The 18,131-nt window shown below is 42.9% G+C and overlaps 1 protein-coding gene across 3 annotated transcripts in view; it reads right to left on the reverse strand.

Moving 5' to 3' along the window:
• The window catches only part of NDST2 (N-deacetylase and N-sulfotransferase 2), a 123,595-nt gene that overhangs the window by 15,761 nt on the left and 89,703 nt on the right, over nt 1–18,131 (reverse strand). For all 3 annotated transcript variants that reach the window (XM_036385552.2, XM_036385553.2, XM_036385554.2), the window contains one exon: nt 6,842–8,237. In XM_036385552.2, the coding sequence (XP_036241445.1) occupies nt 6,842–7,834 (993 nt within the window). In that variant the 5' untranslated portion in view covers nt 7,835–8,237. The remainder of the gene's footprint in view (nt 1–6,841; nt 8,238–18,131) is intronic.

The raw sequence follows: 18,131 nt of genomic DNA on the forward strand, positions 1-18,131 counted from the left end.
TAAATCTCACTTGAAAGCAATAGATTATTTACACTTTACAGGTTCAGCCTCAATGCTCCCTTTTCAACCACGTTGGCTGGGACTTTGCTAATGAAACTCTGCCCCTTCTCAGTCCATGTCCTAGTGAAAAGGAAGATGGGGCAGTCTATGGTACACAGATGAAAGAAGTCAATATCATGAACAGTAAGTGATCCAAAGGGAGGGGGCTTTTATTTAAAGAGGAAAGGTGGATTCTCAGAACTACCTATGCAAAGAGTCCTGCCACAGCAAATAGGTTTCCCTGACTTTGTGCTCCCTTGAAAGTGCCAAAATTTTGTAGCAGAAAAAGTTTCCTGGATTCTGGGAAGAAAATCTGGGAAAGCCAACATTAACAATCCTTGCATCTCCTACAGGTTCTCTTGTGCTCACTTGTGATGACTTTAAATGTCCAAAGTCATTGCTTTAACCAAAGGGAAGATGCCTTGTGCCACGAACCTCAGGGGCCAGCAGGGTACAGAGTAAGACAGCACACAGCCTTGCCAGAAAAAAACCAAACCAAAACCCAAATCCCAGAGGCTCAGTGTGTCACAGACAAGTAGGACACAAACTAATTCTAGTCAAATTCCTTCTGCTGGAAAACGATAAAAAGAGAGCAGCTGTGAGATGAACACTCTGCTGCTACCTGTGTGCTTTGGGGAAATATCACTGGTGAATCTCCCTGTGGGAGAATTCCCAATCAAACAAGGGGATAGCAGGAGGGCTGTTGGCAGGTGACAGACTTGGTCCTTGCCTGGGCTATTTAGATTTTAATAGCTTTTCTCAGAAAGCAATGGATCTGTGGCTGCACCAAGGTGAAGGTGATGACCTCTCAACACCAGACTTCAGTTGGATGTAATCACACAGGAAACATGGAATATAACTCTGGGGAAAGCACACAGACCTAGCAAACCATGTGGGGAAGGTGGACAGATCTTCCTGCATCAGCTGCCCTTCCCCAGGCCCAAGGAGCAGAACACAGCACCACAAGGTGCCCTCACACAGCTCACACTCCATAGGCACTGTCTGGGTGCACCACTCCCTCAGCAGTGAATGTGCACTCACAAAGGCAGACTCATTCCATGGAGGTGCCTTGACACCAACTTCTTATGGATAACCTCACGAATCACTGCTGCCACTGATAGATCAAACCAGTGTTAACCAAACACTGGTCATCACATTAATTTAAAAATGGCTTCTCTAATTCACTTCAATCACCCATTCACCTCAAACATATGCTGAGTGGTTTTACACTCAAGGCAGGCAGTCCATTACCATGGCAGGATGGGAAGACAGACAGATTACATGTGCAGTGCTACAAGACACTCTCAATGCTTCTCTATGAAGGATCCAAGCTTTCAGACTTTTCCCTACAGACACATTTCACTGCCTGTTCCTCATTCCCACATCCACACAACACAGACACCAAATGCAGCTGGGGACAAATTTCTAAGATTTTAGCTTTTCCATGGCCACTTGCCTACCACATCTTTACCTCAGTCCCCACCTAGGAACAGTAATTTGATAAATGCAAGGCAGGTGACATCTCCAGAACCCATCACAAATACTTGCCTACCACATCTTTACCTCAGTCCCCACCTAGGAACAGTAATTTGATAAATGCAAGGCAGGTGACATCTCCAGAACCCATCACAAATACAGGCAGTGCTTTTAAAAAGTGACGTGCCAGCAAAACTGATGGCTGAAGGCTACTTTGCAGTACAAGACTCAGAGCAGGCAATGGGAGGTCGAGTTCCCTTTACGTGGCCCAGCAAGACACTGGGACTCACCCCACACATCAGGGAGCACAGAATAAGAGCTGTGCATCTCTCCTTGGAAAAACATCCGTCTGTCTGTCCAGATGATGGTTTACAAAGATCACTTCAAATTTGGGACCAGCACCTTGAACACATCACCCAGTAATTCAAACAGGAAAGTGCCACTTTCTTTTCTTTCTCCAGAGCTGTCCCAAGCTCCAACATTTCCCTCTGCTGGCCTGAAAGGCACATCCAGTTCCCCAAGCTTGAGTAGGAAAGTGGTGGGAGGAAAGACAGCGGTTAAGAGGCTTAGCATTCCTCTGCACAGAAAGAGATTTAAAGCCTGGCTGGGGTTACCATGACAACACATCTGTCTGAGAATAAATCCCAAAAAGCCCTGCTCCAGCAGGCTGCAATCCTTTGTGTCTGGGGAGGGAACAGGGAGGAACTGTGGGGCCCCCAGAAATTTAGAGACTATGGAGTCCTATGGAGTCCAGCTTTCTGGCAAGTTTATTGTTAATGGTGTGCCATCCCTCTGCTGCTGCTGCTGGGTCCTTGTCATAGTCACAGCCGTGAGGTGGCAGAGCACAGGTTTGATGAAATGCCTTTCCCCTGAACAGGATAAAGGAGACTAAGGTGCCAGTATGTGAACATTTGTTTCAACACATTATGCATTCCATGTTCCCTGGTTCCACATTGGTTCCAAGAGGTCTCAAGAGGTAAGCTGCAGTAAGGTGCAATCATGCAGGCTGGAAGATGGCACTTCTCTCTGCACTCTCTTTCATAAAGTAAGATGAATATGATAGTATTAACCACATCTAACGGGTGATTCAAGTGGTATTTCTTTTGTATCCATAATATGCTCTAAGACTCAAACAAAAGGCAATCAAGAGTTGTGGAGCAGGCTACCCCTTAGGAGAGAAAACAGCCAGCCAGATGTGAACAGATCTTCATTTGCATATTTAAGAAGTTCAGTTTGCTCACATGGTATGAGAGATGGCTGGCATTTAAGCTATCTCCCACCTCTAAAAGGCAGACTTTATTCCCCTAGAAAACTGCCCCTCCATCCATCCAAGTATCTCTTTTTATCTGTTCTTATATTTTATTGTTATCTTTTATTTCAAAAAGCCTTCCAAGATACAAGCCTGCCCACTAACTAGCCAGAAAGGCGCCTGCCCAGCTATGCTCCCTGCTAAAGGCTCACCCCAGCAAGGCACTGATGGGGTCCCCAAAGAGATTCCCAGCACTGACCACTGGAATTCTTAAGCCATATCAAGGCCAGACTGCTTCATGCTTGTCACAGTCTATCAGAGCATTCACTGCCATGCACAATCTGTATTTTTGGAGGCCTTTAGTACTTAACTGTGGCAGTCATGCTGCAGGCCCAAGTGACAGAAAACCACATTCCAAGGCACACTTCTGGACACAATGGTAAAAATGTCTACGCTCACTCTGTCATTTTAAAAAAGGCTTTTTAATAATATCAAATTACAATAACTATTTACTTCTAAGCAAATGTTAGGGGAAAACCATTTAAAATTGTGCCTTTTGTTGCAGTACATTAAAAATCTGTATCTCACTGACAGATCCGCAGAGATTTCCTAAACAGTCACTACAAGCTCTTGATGTCAACCAGGGAAAATAAAATCTCTCCTCATTCTAAGAGTGAGGAAGAAATCAGGGAAAGTATTGGGACTCTGACTGTGTTGGCAGCTTCTTTAGAGCCAAATCCTTTCCTAAAATAACAGGGTGTCCTTGGCATTGGAGTGATACAGGGCTAAATCTTAATGCAAATTTGCTTTTTAAGCTAAGAAATTTTTAACTTCCGGAAGTGTTTGCAGAGAATTTAGTTGTTCTACACAAACCCTAAATGTTACCTATCTCAGCTCCCTCTAACAAGAGGCAAAATAAAATAGGTAAATAAGGCCGAGAGTGAGATGCTCAGAAAAGAAAAAAACACGACTCTAAGAAAACAGTACATGGGCAAATGAAGAGAAAGAGGTGATAAAAAAATGGAGGAAGAAAGGGGAGTGCTTTGGCAGCCTCTTTTCAATGCTCATGCAAACCATACTAGGAACATGTGGCAGAAACACAGTCTTGGCAGATAGTGCCTTGGGCAGCGTACTGTCGCACTGGCAGAGCTCAAAACAACACTGGCAAAAAAGAAAGCTCTCATGGTACTGCTATGTCTACCTCCACTGCAGTCTTAGAATCAGAGAGTTAAAAATTGCTGAGTACTTCCATTGCAGGTAAGATCACCCTCTACAATTTAGAAAGGCAAGAGCTGGCTGACAGTCACCATCACTAGGCTCTCTCTTCTGCATCCTCACCATTCCTAATCCAAAATGAAATTACTGTCCTTGATTTTCACTTAGCTTGCTCTCAGACTCACTTGCAATGATTGTTCACTATTTATGCCCTTGCAGAGATTACCAGCAAAAGAGGCATAAACTCATCTACTTAATCTTCTTTCCTCATACCTAAAGATGACCAGAAATGATCACAAAAGCCAGATCCTTTTGCATTAGAAACGGCTTGTCTTTGTTGGCCAGTTCCATGGAGGTTTGGTAAATTCCAAGGATTATGATTTTAGAAGAGACTAAATGTGGAATAAATTGAGAAGAGAAGGGATTCTCTGAGATTTAGTTTTGTTAATTATGTGCAGCTCAAATCTCTGGTAAACTCTACAAAGGAAAAACATTTTCTTTGTGCTACTTCCAACTGTTCCACTTCTATTGAGGACTGCAAGCTTCTGCTGCAGTGTTTCAGCAGAAACAGGAACTCAAGGGTTATCATCTTTAAAGTAAAAGCAAGCACAATTCCTTTTTTTCTTGTTAAAGAAGAAAGCTGTCTCCTTTAAGCATCACAAATAAAAACATTTCTCTTGTGTACTATGGGCATGCATTTGATCAAATTATATTCACTGCTTTCTTTTAATAGTCGTTTTGTCTGGGAAGGTCTCTGAATGTCGACCTGCATATGGCAAAGAGGCTCACTGGGACAGCAGAGTCAATTTTATACCTTCAGACAACATCCAGTCTTCAAACCACTACTCTGACCACTGTAATCTAAGCTTTGAGATAAGGAGCTGTGTGTTGAGATATCAGCCCTGAAACAGAGCTTTCATATAAAAGGCCAAAGAAAATGCCAGCTGTTCCATTACTGTTATATCCCCTTCTCTCCCCATGGTGAGACACTATCAACAAATCCATGTAGTTATTTCTCGCTTTTAAAAAATAAAAATTCATTAACCTCATGTGGCTTTGCAATCAGAGAGCTTCTTTTAAATGGATAAATCTGGGTTTTATCTGCTTTGCCTGAGATTCTCTGCTTACTGATCACAGATTATTCCTCCATTTTGCCCTGTTAAAACCCAAACAAAGCATCTTTTGGACTAATCTTGTCTGGGTTTGTTTTTAACATCACTAGAGCAGCCCTTGTTCCCAAGAGCTGCGGCCACCTATCCCGCCTTCCCACGTGGGTCTGTAACCTCCAGAAACACTACAGAGGTGAGAATCTCTGAATCTCTGCTGGTTTGGACTAGTGGGTGTAGGGCCTTCTTAGGACCAAGATAAGATTGTGATTTTTCCTTCACAAAAGGAAAAAAAGAAAAAAAATTCTCTTTCCGAACATTTCAGCACTTCAAAGCACAGGGACACTGAAGTGAAATGAAGAAAGTTTTAGCATCTTCCTTAAATAAATACTCCATATAAAACATAAAATCTTGAAGTCCTAAAACCTTGGAGATGAACTAAGACATATGGTGCACAGATGCATAAAACATGTAGGAAAGGTGGTATGACTCCTGGGGAGGTGGAAGAGGGATCTTGGGAACATGCAACAGACAAGGTTAGGTAAGGAGCCAAACCTCTACAACAGTGTTCTTCTTACACCTTTGCCTCAAATATTTTGTGCCTCGGATGTAAGTTGAACGGGTGCTTCACCTTGAAGTTGTTTTGGAAACATGCTAAAGCAGTTGCTGTCACAAGCTTACCACCATCATGGCTGGTACCATCCAGGACTCACCTGAGGGCAAGTGGTGAATGGGAATCCAGAGTACTACCCATGGACAACCTTAGCACACCTGAGAAACAGGGAGTGCACCTCCCTCAGTGGCTACAAACCACAACTGATGGGGAAGATACAAAGGGAAGTCCTTGGCTCCGTGAAACATCACATGCACACAGATCACAGACTTAACAGAACACTTCATCATTACTTTCAAGGACACAGAGAATCAGAAGGAGCATTTAAGCACTTAACTTTTTCCTACTTATTTTTATCTTTGCCTGTCTCAGTTCCCTCTCCTCCACAAAATCTGTCTCTTACCCATAACCTTTCCTAATAGGTCACTGTATTATTCCAGGAAGTGCCAAGGAAAGCAAACCACAGGGCTGGCATGTCTGTTTTTCAATTGTGAGGCCACAGAGATAGTTCTCATGAAGGCTTGGTCTGAGCATATTTCTCTGGTGAATTTGTTGATATTCCCTCAGGGATGAGAGCTGCTGGTGGCAGGCATGAGGTAGGTACAAAGGGTAAAGAGAAAACCCTTCCTTTCCCAATTTAGTTGTGTGTTGAAAAGCTACATTGCTAAAATACAGACTGTATGAATTCACACTGCATGGACTGGCCTACACTTTTGCAATATAATATATACAGCTTATACACATCACAAATAATAATAAACACATTCTTTTCTGTTCTGTTCTAACACAACTTGCTTTTTCCTTTTGAACAGCAGAGTTTACAGCTACAAATAGGTTGGCATAGGAAACCTGCATATACTTGTTCCTTACATCACAGAGGAGACAGGATAGACAACCACAGGCACCTTCCTCTTAAACTGAGAGAGGCCAGCTCCTAAAGTGCTCCATTTAAACCTGCAAAACTGCTGAGAGGATCACACATGGTTCTCAGCATCTTTGCAGGCTAATTCTCTGTATAAGATGAGTACGACTGCAGCAATCAGTGCTTTCCCTCAAATTAAATGCCATCTTGGCTTTCCCAGTACAGCACACACACCAGAAATCTGTCTAGAACCTCTGGAGGTATCTACTCTAGGATTTTACCTCTACATCAGACACTTTCATGCGAGTGCCCTCTTTTCCCACAAATATATCATCGATGTCAACAAGGATATGGCGATCAAGTGTCAGACAGAGGCGTTTGCCAGTCAAGTAGGCAATGGCATCCACAAAAATGAGTTTGTGCAGCCAAAAATTGAGGTTATTGCCGAAGAGAACCCGCTGGATCCCATCATGCAGACCCAGGTCCTGCATCACTGTGGCATGCAAGGCTTTGTGAGTGGCCAGGTGAGGAATGGACTCCGAGGACTTCGTGCTGGCCAACAGCACTGGCTCATACGTGCTGTGGTTTGACTGAAACACAGTCCAGTCATCACCAGGCAGAGGACCCTGCTCCACCTCATTAGCCCGGGTGACATAGAGCAGGGGAGCACTAGGATTGATGTGATAGTCCCGCAGCCCCAAGTTGGAATGTAGGAAAAGGGGGAAACCCTTGAGCTGTGCACTGAGCAGGCTGTTCTCATTAGCTTTGAAAAAGCCTATAATTCCCACACCATACTCTACACAGTATTTGTCTAGCAGCTCTCGGTTCCAAGCATCTAGATTCACATATTTAAGGATGTTCTCATAGATAATTAGAGCATAGCGTCCTCTATCTTTGTCTGTCAGGGTGGGCATATCCCCTTTGCCAGGGGCGATCTCTGTCCTGTATTTGAACCGGCTGGATTCCAGGATGGCCACTATTTCCTGCCCAAGCTGGGAATAAATGCTTTCCACAAAGACGAGCACCACGGGATCCGTGCGCGACGTGTCCACAGACTTGGTGAGCCTCCAGCTGGCTTGCGGTGGGATCAAGATGCGGTGCTGGCTGCTGCAGTCACTGAAGGGCAGGGGCGGCGGCTCCTTGATTTTGGGACTGTTAGTGACGTAATAAGCCAGGATGCACATGGAGATCAGGCTGAAGGCAATGAGCAGCAGGATCAATCTGTGCAGCTCCAGCTGTCGCACGTGCCGCACCACTTTCCACAGCTGAATCATGGTGAGGCGGGTGGCTCACCCCCTCCTCACGCTCCGGACCCACGGCGCGCTTGGAATCTCCAGTGGCGCCGTGGCAGTGCCCAGCAGCGGCTCACAGAAAATAAAGTGCAGCTGCAGAGAGAGAAAAAGCTAAAGCAAACAGCTACAAGGCGAGACTCCCAGAGATCTGCCATTTATCTCAGGTAACCATGGCCCTCAATTCCCATTGCTCTTTTGTGTGCTTCCTCGGGCTCCTCTCCTCTCACTCGGAAGTCTCTGGAAGAACAAGGTTTCCAGAATCTCGTCTTCAGTAGCAAATCAGTCTGTCATTCTGTGCACAGGCAGTTTCAGCTCAGCCTTCCCATGTGTCCTGTTTCTCATTTAGGTGTTCCACATTCACATGATGGCACCTTCTTTTTGCATCCTGCAATTCAAAAAGAAAAAGTCAATTCTCAGTATGACTCCAGCATTTAACAGGCTGAATGGCAGGACTAGAGGGTGACAGGGTGGCAGCATCACTTGCCCATCTGCAGGTCTGGTCCCTGGGAAGTGTCACATCCCATTTGTGTGGAAGCTTGACAGAACAACCAAATGGCCTTTGGAAGAAAGGTCCTGACAGTGCACAGCAACTCAACATTCACCGTGGGTGAGATTCTCACACACTACAGCAAACAGAGCCAAGTACCTGGCCTTTCCCCCGCCCTCTGCAAGCCACTGGACAGAAAACATGAAACCCTTTTATTCTAACCTATATTTCAAAGCTAACAAGAGGAGGAGAGAGCACTCTCTGCAAGGCTGTCTCTATTTGTCCTGGGAACTCACTTTCTTCCAGAGGTCATAAAATACAGCTCTGGAGAGGCATCACCCCTCCGGCAGCACAGAGGGCAGGGGACACACTGCACACTTAGAGGCTGCCAAATGATTCAGTGGCAGTTGGAGACGAAACATCTCCTGAAACCTTCATCACCTTCTCTCATATGCCACTGAAGAACATGAAGCCAGTTTTAAATCACCAACAGCACAACATAAATTTGGGTTGGTCTCAAATACATGAAAGCCTCTTGTTACAAAGCTCTCTCACCTCCTGCTTTGTGTTCATATGTTGCTATTTTTCCAGGAAAAGTGCCAAACAAAGCCAACAAATAACAAATAATCCAAAACAAACACCAGAGAAAAGAACTAAATTTCGCCTTTGTTTAAAACAAAAGTAAAACTCGCAGTGGAGTCTTCTCTCCCCCATCAGCAGTGTGACTTACCCTTAGCAATACCCTGGTGGCCTTTCCTGGAATACGAGCACATTTTTGGGGCACACCTCCTGCCTCTCCCAGAACAATGCAAGAGCACCCTCAATGCCAGATGTTGCTCACCAAATCCGTCATGCTCACGACTACTTCTTTGTAAAAATTAAACCACCTTTTTTCTTTAAAAAGCTTTTTTTTGTCACCCCCTCAACTCCTGCAGATGTGCTCCACCACATACAAACCCTCGGACCACCTGCTCAACTGGCACAGCTTGCAACACCAGGAGGCACAAGAAAGCAATAGCAAACAATATTGCTAAAAGACATCTTCATCCTTTCTCCATTCCTCCCATTTTTGAGCTTTTCTGTTTCTACCATTCTGATGTAACAAAGAATATGAGAAGACTAGTTCATCTATGAGTTCAAGGCATACATAAGTTTCTTGTATAGTAAAGCAAGGGGTTTCTAACAACCAGCTCCACCAGAAAAGGAACTACTTGTGAGACAGATGCTTATTTTGTAATGTGTATTACTAGACGGAAAAAAGTCCTTCTGAGTCAGGGAAAATACCAGTTCATAGATGAGGCCAAAAGTCCCACTCTAAAGACTCCCACCAGGCTGTTTCCCAAACTGTTGGTGCAGCTTGAAGCAGAGACAAAAACCACAAACAGATTTTATATGAAGAGATATAATACTGCTAACTTTATGACAGCAGATGTAAGAGAGTCAGAGTGCTCTTTACACAAGCCTTATGATGATCATTAAATATTATCTCAAACAACACCTCTGCTATAAGCTCAGCAGAGCAGGGACTGGTTTGTGCAGTGCAGAATGAAATCTTAGCCCTGATGAGGTTTTCATAATAGCTGTAGACTATGAATATAAATTATATCACACAAATAATTTTCCACTGGAGAAACTGAGACACAGCAAAACTTACTGAAGGTTGCACTGCAACACAGCAGGATCAGGATTTTTGGTAGAATTGTCCCTGTTCCCAAGATTCCAAAGGGATTGGGGTCTCCATTCCCAAATGGCCCTCTGTAATGATAGAGCTGACTTTGGAAATCCAGCACAGTCAGCAACAATAAGCTGTGTTTTCTTAATCACAGACTATCACATTCACATTTTCTGAAAAATCCCTTTTGCCCAGGATTTTTCCCCTGGGAAGCTGAGAAGCCTCAGAGACAAATGAAAACAATAATTATCTCATTTGCTTCTCCTCTGTTTTGCTCATCTGCAATGTGTTTATCCAACAGGTGATTGTTTCATTGGTTTCTGGTGTGGGTTGTTTTCACTCTTTGGCCAATCAGTGCCAAGCTGTGTTGAGACTCTGGAAAGAGTCACGAGTTTTCATTATTATCTTTTTAACCTTCTGTAAGTATCCTTTCTGTATTCTTTAGCATAGTATTCTTTAATATAATATAGTATCATAAAATAATAAATTAGCCTTCTGAGAACATGGAGTCAGATTCATCATTCCTTCCAGCCACAGGGGTCACTGCAAATAAGATACACAGACAACTTATCTTTCAGTTTTGTCTCTACATACTGTTAACTATTTACTGGGAAAAGGACAGGGGAGAGAAAGTGAGAAATAACTATGTGAAGATGTAAAAACCAGAACTTGTATAGATTTTTCTTTTTCTTGCTACTGATTTTGAATATATGATTCCCTGGACAGAGCATAGAACATGACTTCTCAAGTCAAGTTCAGTCCCTGTAATACACCAGGAATTCAAATGTATCAGCATAGTACCCCAAAACACGTCCCACCTTCCAAGAGCAGCCAGGAAAATAGCCTTTCCACCTCCACAACAAGCCCTTCCCATCTCACTGACTCTGCAGGGAACACTCCAATGTTACCACCTTCCTGCTTGGCATTACAGCTTCAAAGCTGCAGAGAGGCAGAAGCCAGCAGAGGCAGCAGAGGCAGGGCAGAGAGAGGTAAAAGAGAAACATACAAAGGATGCTGTATCTTTTTTATAAGGTGAATTCCTTGTAAAACAGAATAATACACAGCTCCATGCACATCACAATGCTGCATGTGTGAGAAGTGATCTTCATTTTACTCCTGTGCAACAAATTCATGCTGAACACTTCACTCAGATTCCAATAATAGTCAGTTTTGATGGAGAAACCTGAGAATTCCAAGTTATTGCCTCCCCAAATAACTCACTTCCTTTTGCTTGTCAATCCCACTGAATAAAATAGAAACATAAAAACTATTTTCGATTTAAAGATTCACTATCTTAACATGTATTAGACACAAAATTGTTTTTGCAGGAGAAAATAATGTAAAGAGGAACTCAGGAGCCCAAGTTTTACTTCTATGAATTTCCAAGCAAGTGTTTCTGGGGTAGAATTTGTAATCTAAACACCAGGGTAAAGGTAAGAAAATCAAGAAGATGTTGATTTATGCAAAACCCTGGCAAGGTTCTACTTTTACAACTCTTTATTCCCAAAGCATCAACATAGAAAACACTTCTCTTCCCTGGTTGGGACTCATTCATCTCTCCAACTTAATTTTAACTTTTGAGCTGACTCTGTTTTGTAAAGAACTGTAGCTTCAGTTTCCCAATTATCAGTTTAAAGATGAAAATCACAGGACAACTGGATTATTCCATAGAGTAAGAATGAAACCAGAGTTTAAGCTAGGCTGCCACACCTGCAGTGCCCAGCTGAGGGGCACCAGGGAGAAGAACCCCCTTTGCTGGGCACTCCTGAATCACTGCAGTGTTTTGATAACAATGATTCCATTCAAGCCTCTAGCGAAGCTCCCAAACAAGCCCCCATTTGTTACAAGGGTGAGCTCAAAAAAGCAAATTAAAAAAAAAGGCCTGTATCAGATTGCTGCTCAAGAATCTGTCAGCTCCGATCTCTTTAACAAGGCTTCACAGCCAGAGGGCACGCCAGCTGGCACGGGATGCATGTCTTTCTTTGGGGACTGCATCAGCTGGTTTAGGTTCAAACTAAAAGAAAAAAAAAAGCAACAAACAGATACACTGAACAAAATTTATATTGCAAGGCGAGAGAACTGTCAGAAACCAGTCATACCCAAAAAGCTGAGAAATATCTATACTGGAGAAAGAAAAGGAAAAAAAAAAAGAACTACAGTGAAAATTATTCCCTCTTCAAGGAAAAGAAAATACCTGTGTCCTCTTTTGACATCACTTCTGGGAACCTAACACCACAAAAAAAACAGGTTTCTAGATAAACTGAGGTCCACTCTGAACTCCTGCCAGGACTGCCTCAATGTGAATTGAGGGAGGTGGCAGTCAGAACGCACAGCAAGAATGTTCAGAGGTCCAAGGACGCAGGCTCAGCAGGCACCCATCCTGCCAGAAAAGCATCTCTAAATCAGAGAGCATCAGCTGTAAGGTCAGATATCCTACAGATCACCAACATTAAGACAAAGGCTTAGATATTCTGTTTCCTAATGATATACAGTGTTAATGTGAAACATAAACTGCTTTTTGAATTATCACCTGCTTAACCACATAGCAACTGATGTGATATGAAAGCAAGATAACAACCTCAACCCTGTGGTTTTTAACATCTGATCTCCAGATTATTTCCAGTGCTTGGAAATGATTGTGGGAGATCAGTACAAATGCTCAGGACCAGCACTTACCCAAAACCACTGACCAGAATATGAGTATTTGGAGCTTCTGGTACATTCATGCCAAAGCACATGGAAGATACTGGGTATCATCTGACACCTTTATCAAGAACTGTCAATGCATTCCCAGCTGAGCTACAGAAGGTCTTACCACCCAAACCCCAGTGTCACCAGTACATTTCCCCCAGCCCTTTTCATTATTCATAATATAATCTCTCTGTCTGGAATGCACAGCAGCAAGATCTTGCCTTTGTCCACAACAGCACTATTTCAGAGGCCTTTCTTCTGCACTTCCTGTGAGATGGTTGTTGCCTTGGGCCCTAGGGAGACTGCAGTAATTGAGTTACACAGTAATCAGAGAAGGCATCTGATTGATTTTCCAACCCATTCCACTTTAATGGTGTCATCAAGACACAAAATTCCTCATTAGTCCGTTCCATTCTGAGATACCACGGCCCCTCTCTCTTTGTCTCGTCGTCTGTGGTGGCATCTGTATGCCAGACCTCCAGGTAGAGCCTCTCTCTCACAAAGATGGGGAACCTGGTAAGTAGTGTCAGCAAAACACAGCAAGTCACACAGCAAAAGAATTAGTAGAAAGCTCAGGAGAATGAATGCTGCTTGTATTTCACATATTGGGTAGAAAAAATATTGTGAAAATTACAGCCACATTGCAATGAAATTGCCATGCTCATTTTTGGGCTCTGGCCATGTGTTTCAGCTAACAGGTACTGCCAGTCAAAGCCTGCCATGAGAGACTGCCTAAGGAATACAAAATTCAGATCAAAGACAGAAGAAACACTAATGGTGCCCATGCTGCTCTGACAGACAGGGCTGCAGCCTCCAGCCAGCTCTGTGTTTTGCTTGGGCAAGTCCCATGCAGGGAAAAGCCTCTCAGTACAGACCTGTGCTGAGCCAGAAAGCTGCCAGCTGGCCAGCAGGCTTGAAATGTGCCAGTCTGAGGTAAGAGGAGATGACCTGTGTGCTGAAGTAATAATTATTTTAATTCTTTTTTTATCACCCCTAGACAGGTAAGTAACTTCACACCTTCTGCAAGAGCAACAAACTGCAGTCCATGCTAAACAGATCTGCATGCGCTCCTCTCATCCCAGCCTGGTGGAAACCCAACTGCAGCCATGAATTTACCCTTGTGTCAGTGCAATGAAGTCTGAAGACAACATGAAGGCAGAGATCTTGGAGAGGCTGGCTCCAGGTGAGCTTCGCAGAGGGCTGCACAGAGACCCCAGGACTCCTGCAAGGTTCTTGGTGTTTGGGTACATAATAGATAGCTTTGTTTGCAGCAGATCTTTGCTCCCTTGCTCTTTCATATTACAAAAAGGAATAAACAACAGGTTTACTCCTTCACGTGCCAGAGGCATGGCACAGCATTGCCTGTTAGCAACCAGTCCCTTCTCCTGAAAACAAAAAGATCCTCCTCATAAGAATTTCCAGGAAATCTCATTTTCAGCTCCCTGCCTTCTCCCCATCATAATACACTCACTGCTTAGGGTCATTACAACTGACCTTATTTTCCAAAGCAAGGGAATTTCAGACTTTTACACTGGTGTATTCCCTCAAGTTAAATGTCAGAACCACAAGCCTTAACAAATTTCACAGCCTCAGCATAGGACAAATTTGGGAAAGGAAAACCGTTTGTTGTCTTTTATTTTCAGCCTGCTTAAAGATCTCCAATTAAGAACCTGAAGAACTGTTAAAAACCAAATAAATAAAATTTCAGCCTTCAGCAGTCACTGATGCTGCTTGATAGAAATAACAGGTAGCTTGGCAGCAGATCACCTCTGCTGAAATGAAAAGGAAAGACTAAAGGTATTCTAGCAGTGCAAGTCCTCACACAAGTCATAGCTTTCCACCAGCTAAGGGGATGTAAGTGCTCTGGGGATGCACAGGTCTCTGAAATGCAACTGCTCACCGGAGAGAAAGGAGGCACTTTCCTCAGAGCTAACTGAAGGGAAGTATCCATTGCTACGTTTCACATGGTACTGAGCCTTTCAAGTCTAGGGATCAGGCCACCAGAAGAACAGCAGTTTCATTCTGGCCAGACCTCTCCTTCTGTTTGGTGCCTTTCCTGACACACAAGTCTGTGCCCACTCTGACCTTTTCCCACAGCAGGGGATAATGAGACAGCAGCTCCTCTTTGCACCCAGACACGCAGAGCTGTGGGATAGAGAGCCAGAGACACTGCAGGCCAGAGCCTTGCAACACAAGGGCAGTCCAAGCTGCTCTACAATCCCCCCAGCTGGAAAGTAAATTCTTCAGTCACCCCAAAGGGAGGGAATACACCATCTTCAGCCTCCTGCTTTCATCAGGAATCAACACGTATGCCCTATCACGGCAGAACATCTCCAGCTTAGCTGTGGGAACAGGAAATAGATGCAGTTCCTTCCGCATTAGATATGGACAAGAATCACATTTCCATTCTCTCATGCTCCTTGCTTATCACAATTCAGATCAACTATTCTGCTGCAGAAAGCAAAACGTCTTCTCTGGTGATTTCTCCTAAGTAACTTAATCAAGTGGGGAAATAGAGTCAAACTGGCAAACCCAAGAAAATTCAGTGTCAGTCAGAGTTGAAGTGTCTTAATATAGAATGTATATTATGAAAGTTTATCTTTAATTGTTACAAAAGCAGCCTAACCATTCTTCCTATGAGGACTCAGAAAATTTCACCTTAATTAACAAGAGGCTGATCTTCTATATTCAGTTTCTTCCTCCTGTCACATAACACATAGGAGATAATATTTTACAATCAGTTCTATCTAGGAACATATGACATTAGGGAATAGGTTTAATACTATGACACTGAAAGTTTTTCCAAACTGACACCAGAACACTAAGTATGCTCTATCAAATCTTAAAACCTCAGGAAAGCTCTTGAGTTCTTGTGCCACACCTGTTTCTGGTGTATTTGCAGTAAAATTCAGGGTCAGAATGTGCTGGGCTCATAAAAGAACAAGCTCCCCAGCTGCGTACAGCAGCGCCCTCCTGCCTGCCTTCAACTGAGATATTCTGCTCACAAGATCCCCAACCAGTGTAACATTCATGGCATATCTCCCAGCCTTTGCAGTATCTAATTATCCAGTTCTCTTAGTGTGATTGAAATAAGTCTCCAGGACTCAGAAAACAAAATATTTGCATTTTTGCTGGCTTGTCTATTGCAAGACAGCTCTTAACAGAATGCAAATTCCTGTTAAAAAAAGAAAAAAAATTTAAAAAAATTTAAAAGGAAAAAAATAAGAAAAGAAAAGAGAGCCAAAAGTGATATAAGCAAACTATAAATCTGCCCAGGCAAAAAGAGTAAAAAAAAACAATGGGAAGAAAAGCAAAATGAGTGTAAAATGCATGAATTAAGGTCTTTGAAGATTACCCAGGCTGGGTGAGACAATGGTTTGGAGGCCTGGTTTTTACAAGACAGGAGCAAATCCAAAGTGCTCTACTGCCCTCTCCAAGCCTTCACGTCCATCTGGGCAATGAAAAGTCATTATTTGCTTTTTCACAAGCATTATGGCAGAAATAGATCTCAATGGGGGCACTGTACCCACCAACAGCCTCTGAATGCCCTGACCAGCCTCCACTTCCTGAACTGTGAGCTGCACCTGAGATTAGGCCAGACCCAAACCAGGCTACAAGTATGCTCTGCCTTGCTGACCTGACTGATCATTGTGCTCTCACCTGGTGACTGGAGTCCAGGCTGAACCTGGCAGCCACCACTGCCTGCTTCTGCACTTGTGCTCTTTGGGTGCTGCTGCTGAGGGTGCTGCTGTGCCAGCAGAGGGTGGATGGAGCCCCTGCACGGTGGGGTGACAGCTCCAGCCTAGTGCGGTCCTTGATGGGCCCCACAGCAGCTTCACACGCTGTTACTTTTCCATAGACAAAGGATGTGTAAGAGACAGGAGGACAGAGACTGCTAGAGAAATAGGGTGATAAAAAGTTGTGACTATTGTTAGACTTCCCTGTCTTCATGTGGGTGGAATTATTTAATTTTCTCTTAAACCATCTGTGTTTGCAATTATTACAAAATCACAGGCAATGCACATTTATTTCCATACCCTACACTATGCCATGCTCACTACAAAAACAACAATAATTTCAACCCCATACCTTCTGTTTCCCCTTGTTTCTACCTTGTTTTTAGATAATCAACTCACAAAAAAGAAACTCTTTTGAAAAGACATACATCTCAAAGATATTAATTTTAAACTGTACTGTAATTACATGCCACTAGCTTTTAGTCTTTCTCCCATTTTCTAGACTTAATTACTAGAGTGGGTGCTATATTCTTACATTTTTAATTAGTCAACTGTTTACAACTAGGATTTTTTCTGCTATGAAGTACTGCATCCTTAAAATATTCATTCATGCAGAATTAAGTCCAGGACCTCATTAACATCTTAATTAACAGTACCCAGGACAACTCAGGAAAAAAGCTGCCATATTTGCAATCAAATCTCCCCTCTGATAAAACTGAAGTTTTGTCAGGAAAGCTCAAGAGTTTTGAGCAAAATATAGATCTCTATTCTGGACTACAGCTGAAGTAGAACTGATCTGGCTATTGAAAACTGCAAGGTGCTCAATTATAGATTTTGGAGAATAACTCTGATATCTTGGGGACCCTTCCCCCAAATTTATAGGTGGTAGTAAAATGCCCAATGAAATGCAACCAATTACTGAAAACCGGATTAATTTTTTATTATTAACATGGAAAATGTTTATGTGTTGAAGCATGAAAATTTTCTTCCATGAAGAAATTAAATATTAAGTTTACGTATAGTTTCTGATAATGAAAAAACATGTTTAACCTTTGAGTCAAAATAATGGAATTAGTCTGCGCCATTTTGCAAGTTTTTATAAGTATTTATAGGACAAAACAATTATGAAACTATTTCTGTTTCACACGTAGCAGTAAGAGATAAGGACAGATGATATCAGAAGTAGGACTTAAGAAAAAAGAAGCATTCAGAACACTGTTGATTATGAAACTTGGTCTAACACAACATTAATGTTTTCAGGGATTCTTTGACTTTCTTAATAAATTTAAGCTTAGTTCAAATAGGTGAACTGAATACAGGAAATCACATTTTTTTTTAAAAAATCAGTGATCCAATTGCCTAATCTCAGTTGGAATAGAAAGAAGAAAATTTCCAGAAAAGAAAAATGTTCTCCAAGTAGAAATGTGCATCTGCCTGTTTGGCGAGGTCTTCAGCAGGACAGAGAACACATTTCTTTTGGTCTAGTCTGCTACAGCGTACTCAGTCTGTAAAGTGCATTGCAGAAAGCACAGTAACTTGATCCACCACTTGCATACAACAACATAATCACTTACCAACGTGTATTTCTACTAGTATGCTGGGTCTTGTGCTTGTTTTTGTGGAAAGACTTGTTCCACAAAGAAAGAGACGCAAAATGGTTTAACAACAGTAAGCAGATCCATCTCGTGCCTG

Source organism: Molothrus ater, chromosome 8 (assembly GCF_012460135.2).
Source record: "Molothrus ater isolate BHLD 08-10-18 breed brown headed cowbird chromosome 8, BPBGC_Mater_1.1, whole genome shotgun sequence".
Taxonomy (NCBI): Eukaryota; Metazoa; Chordata; class Aves; order Passeriformes; family Icteridae; genus Molothrus; species Molothrus ater.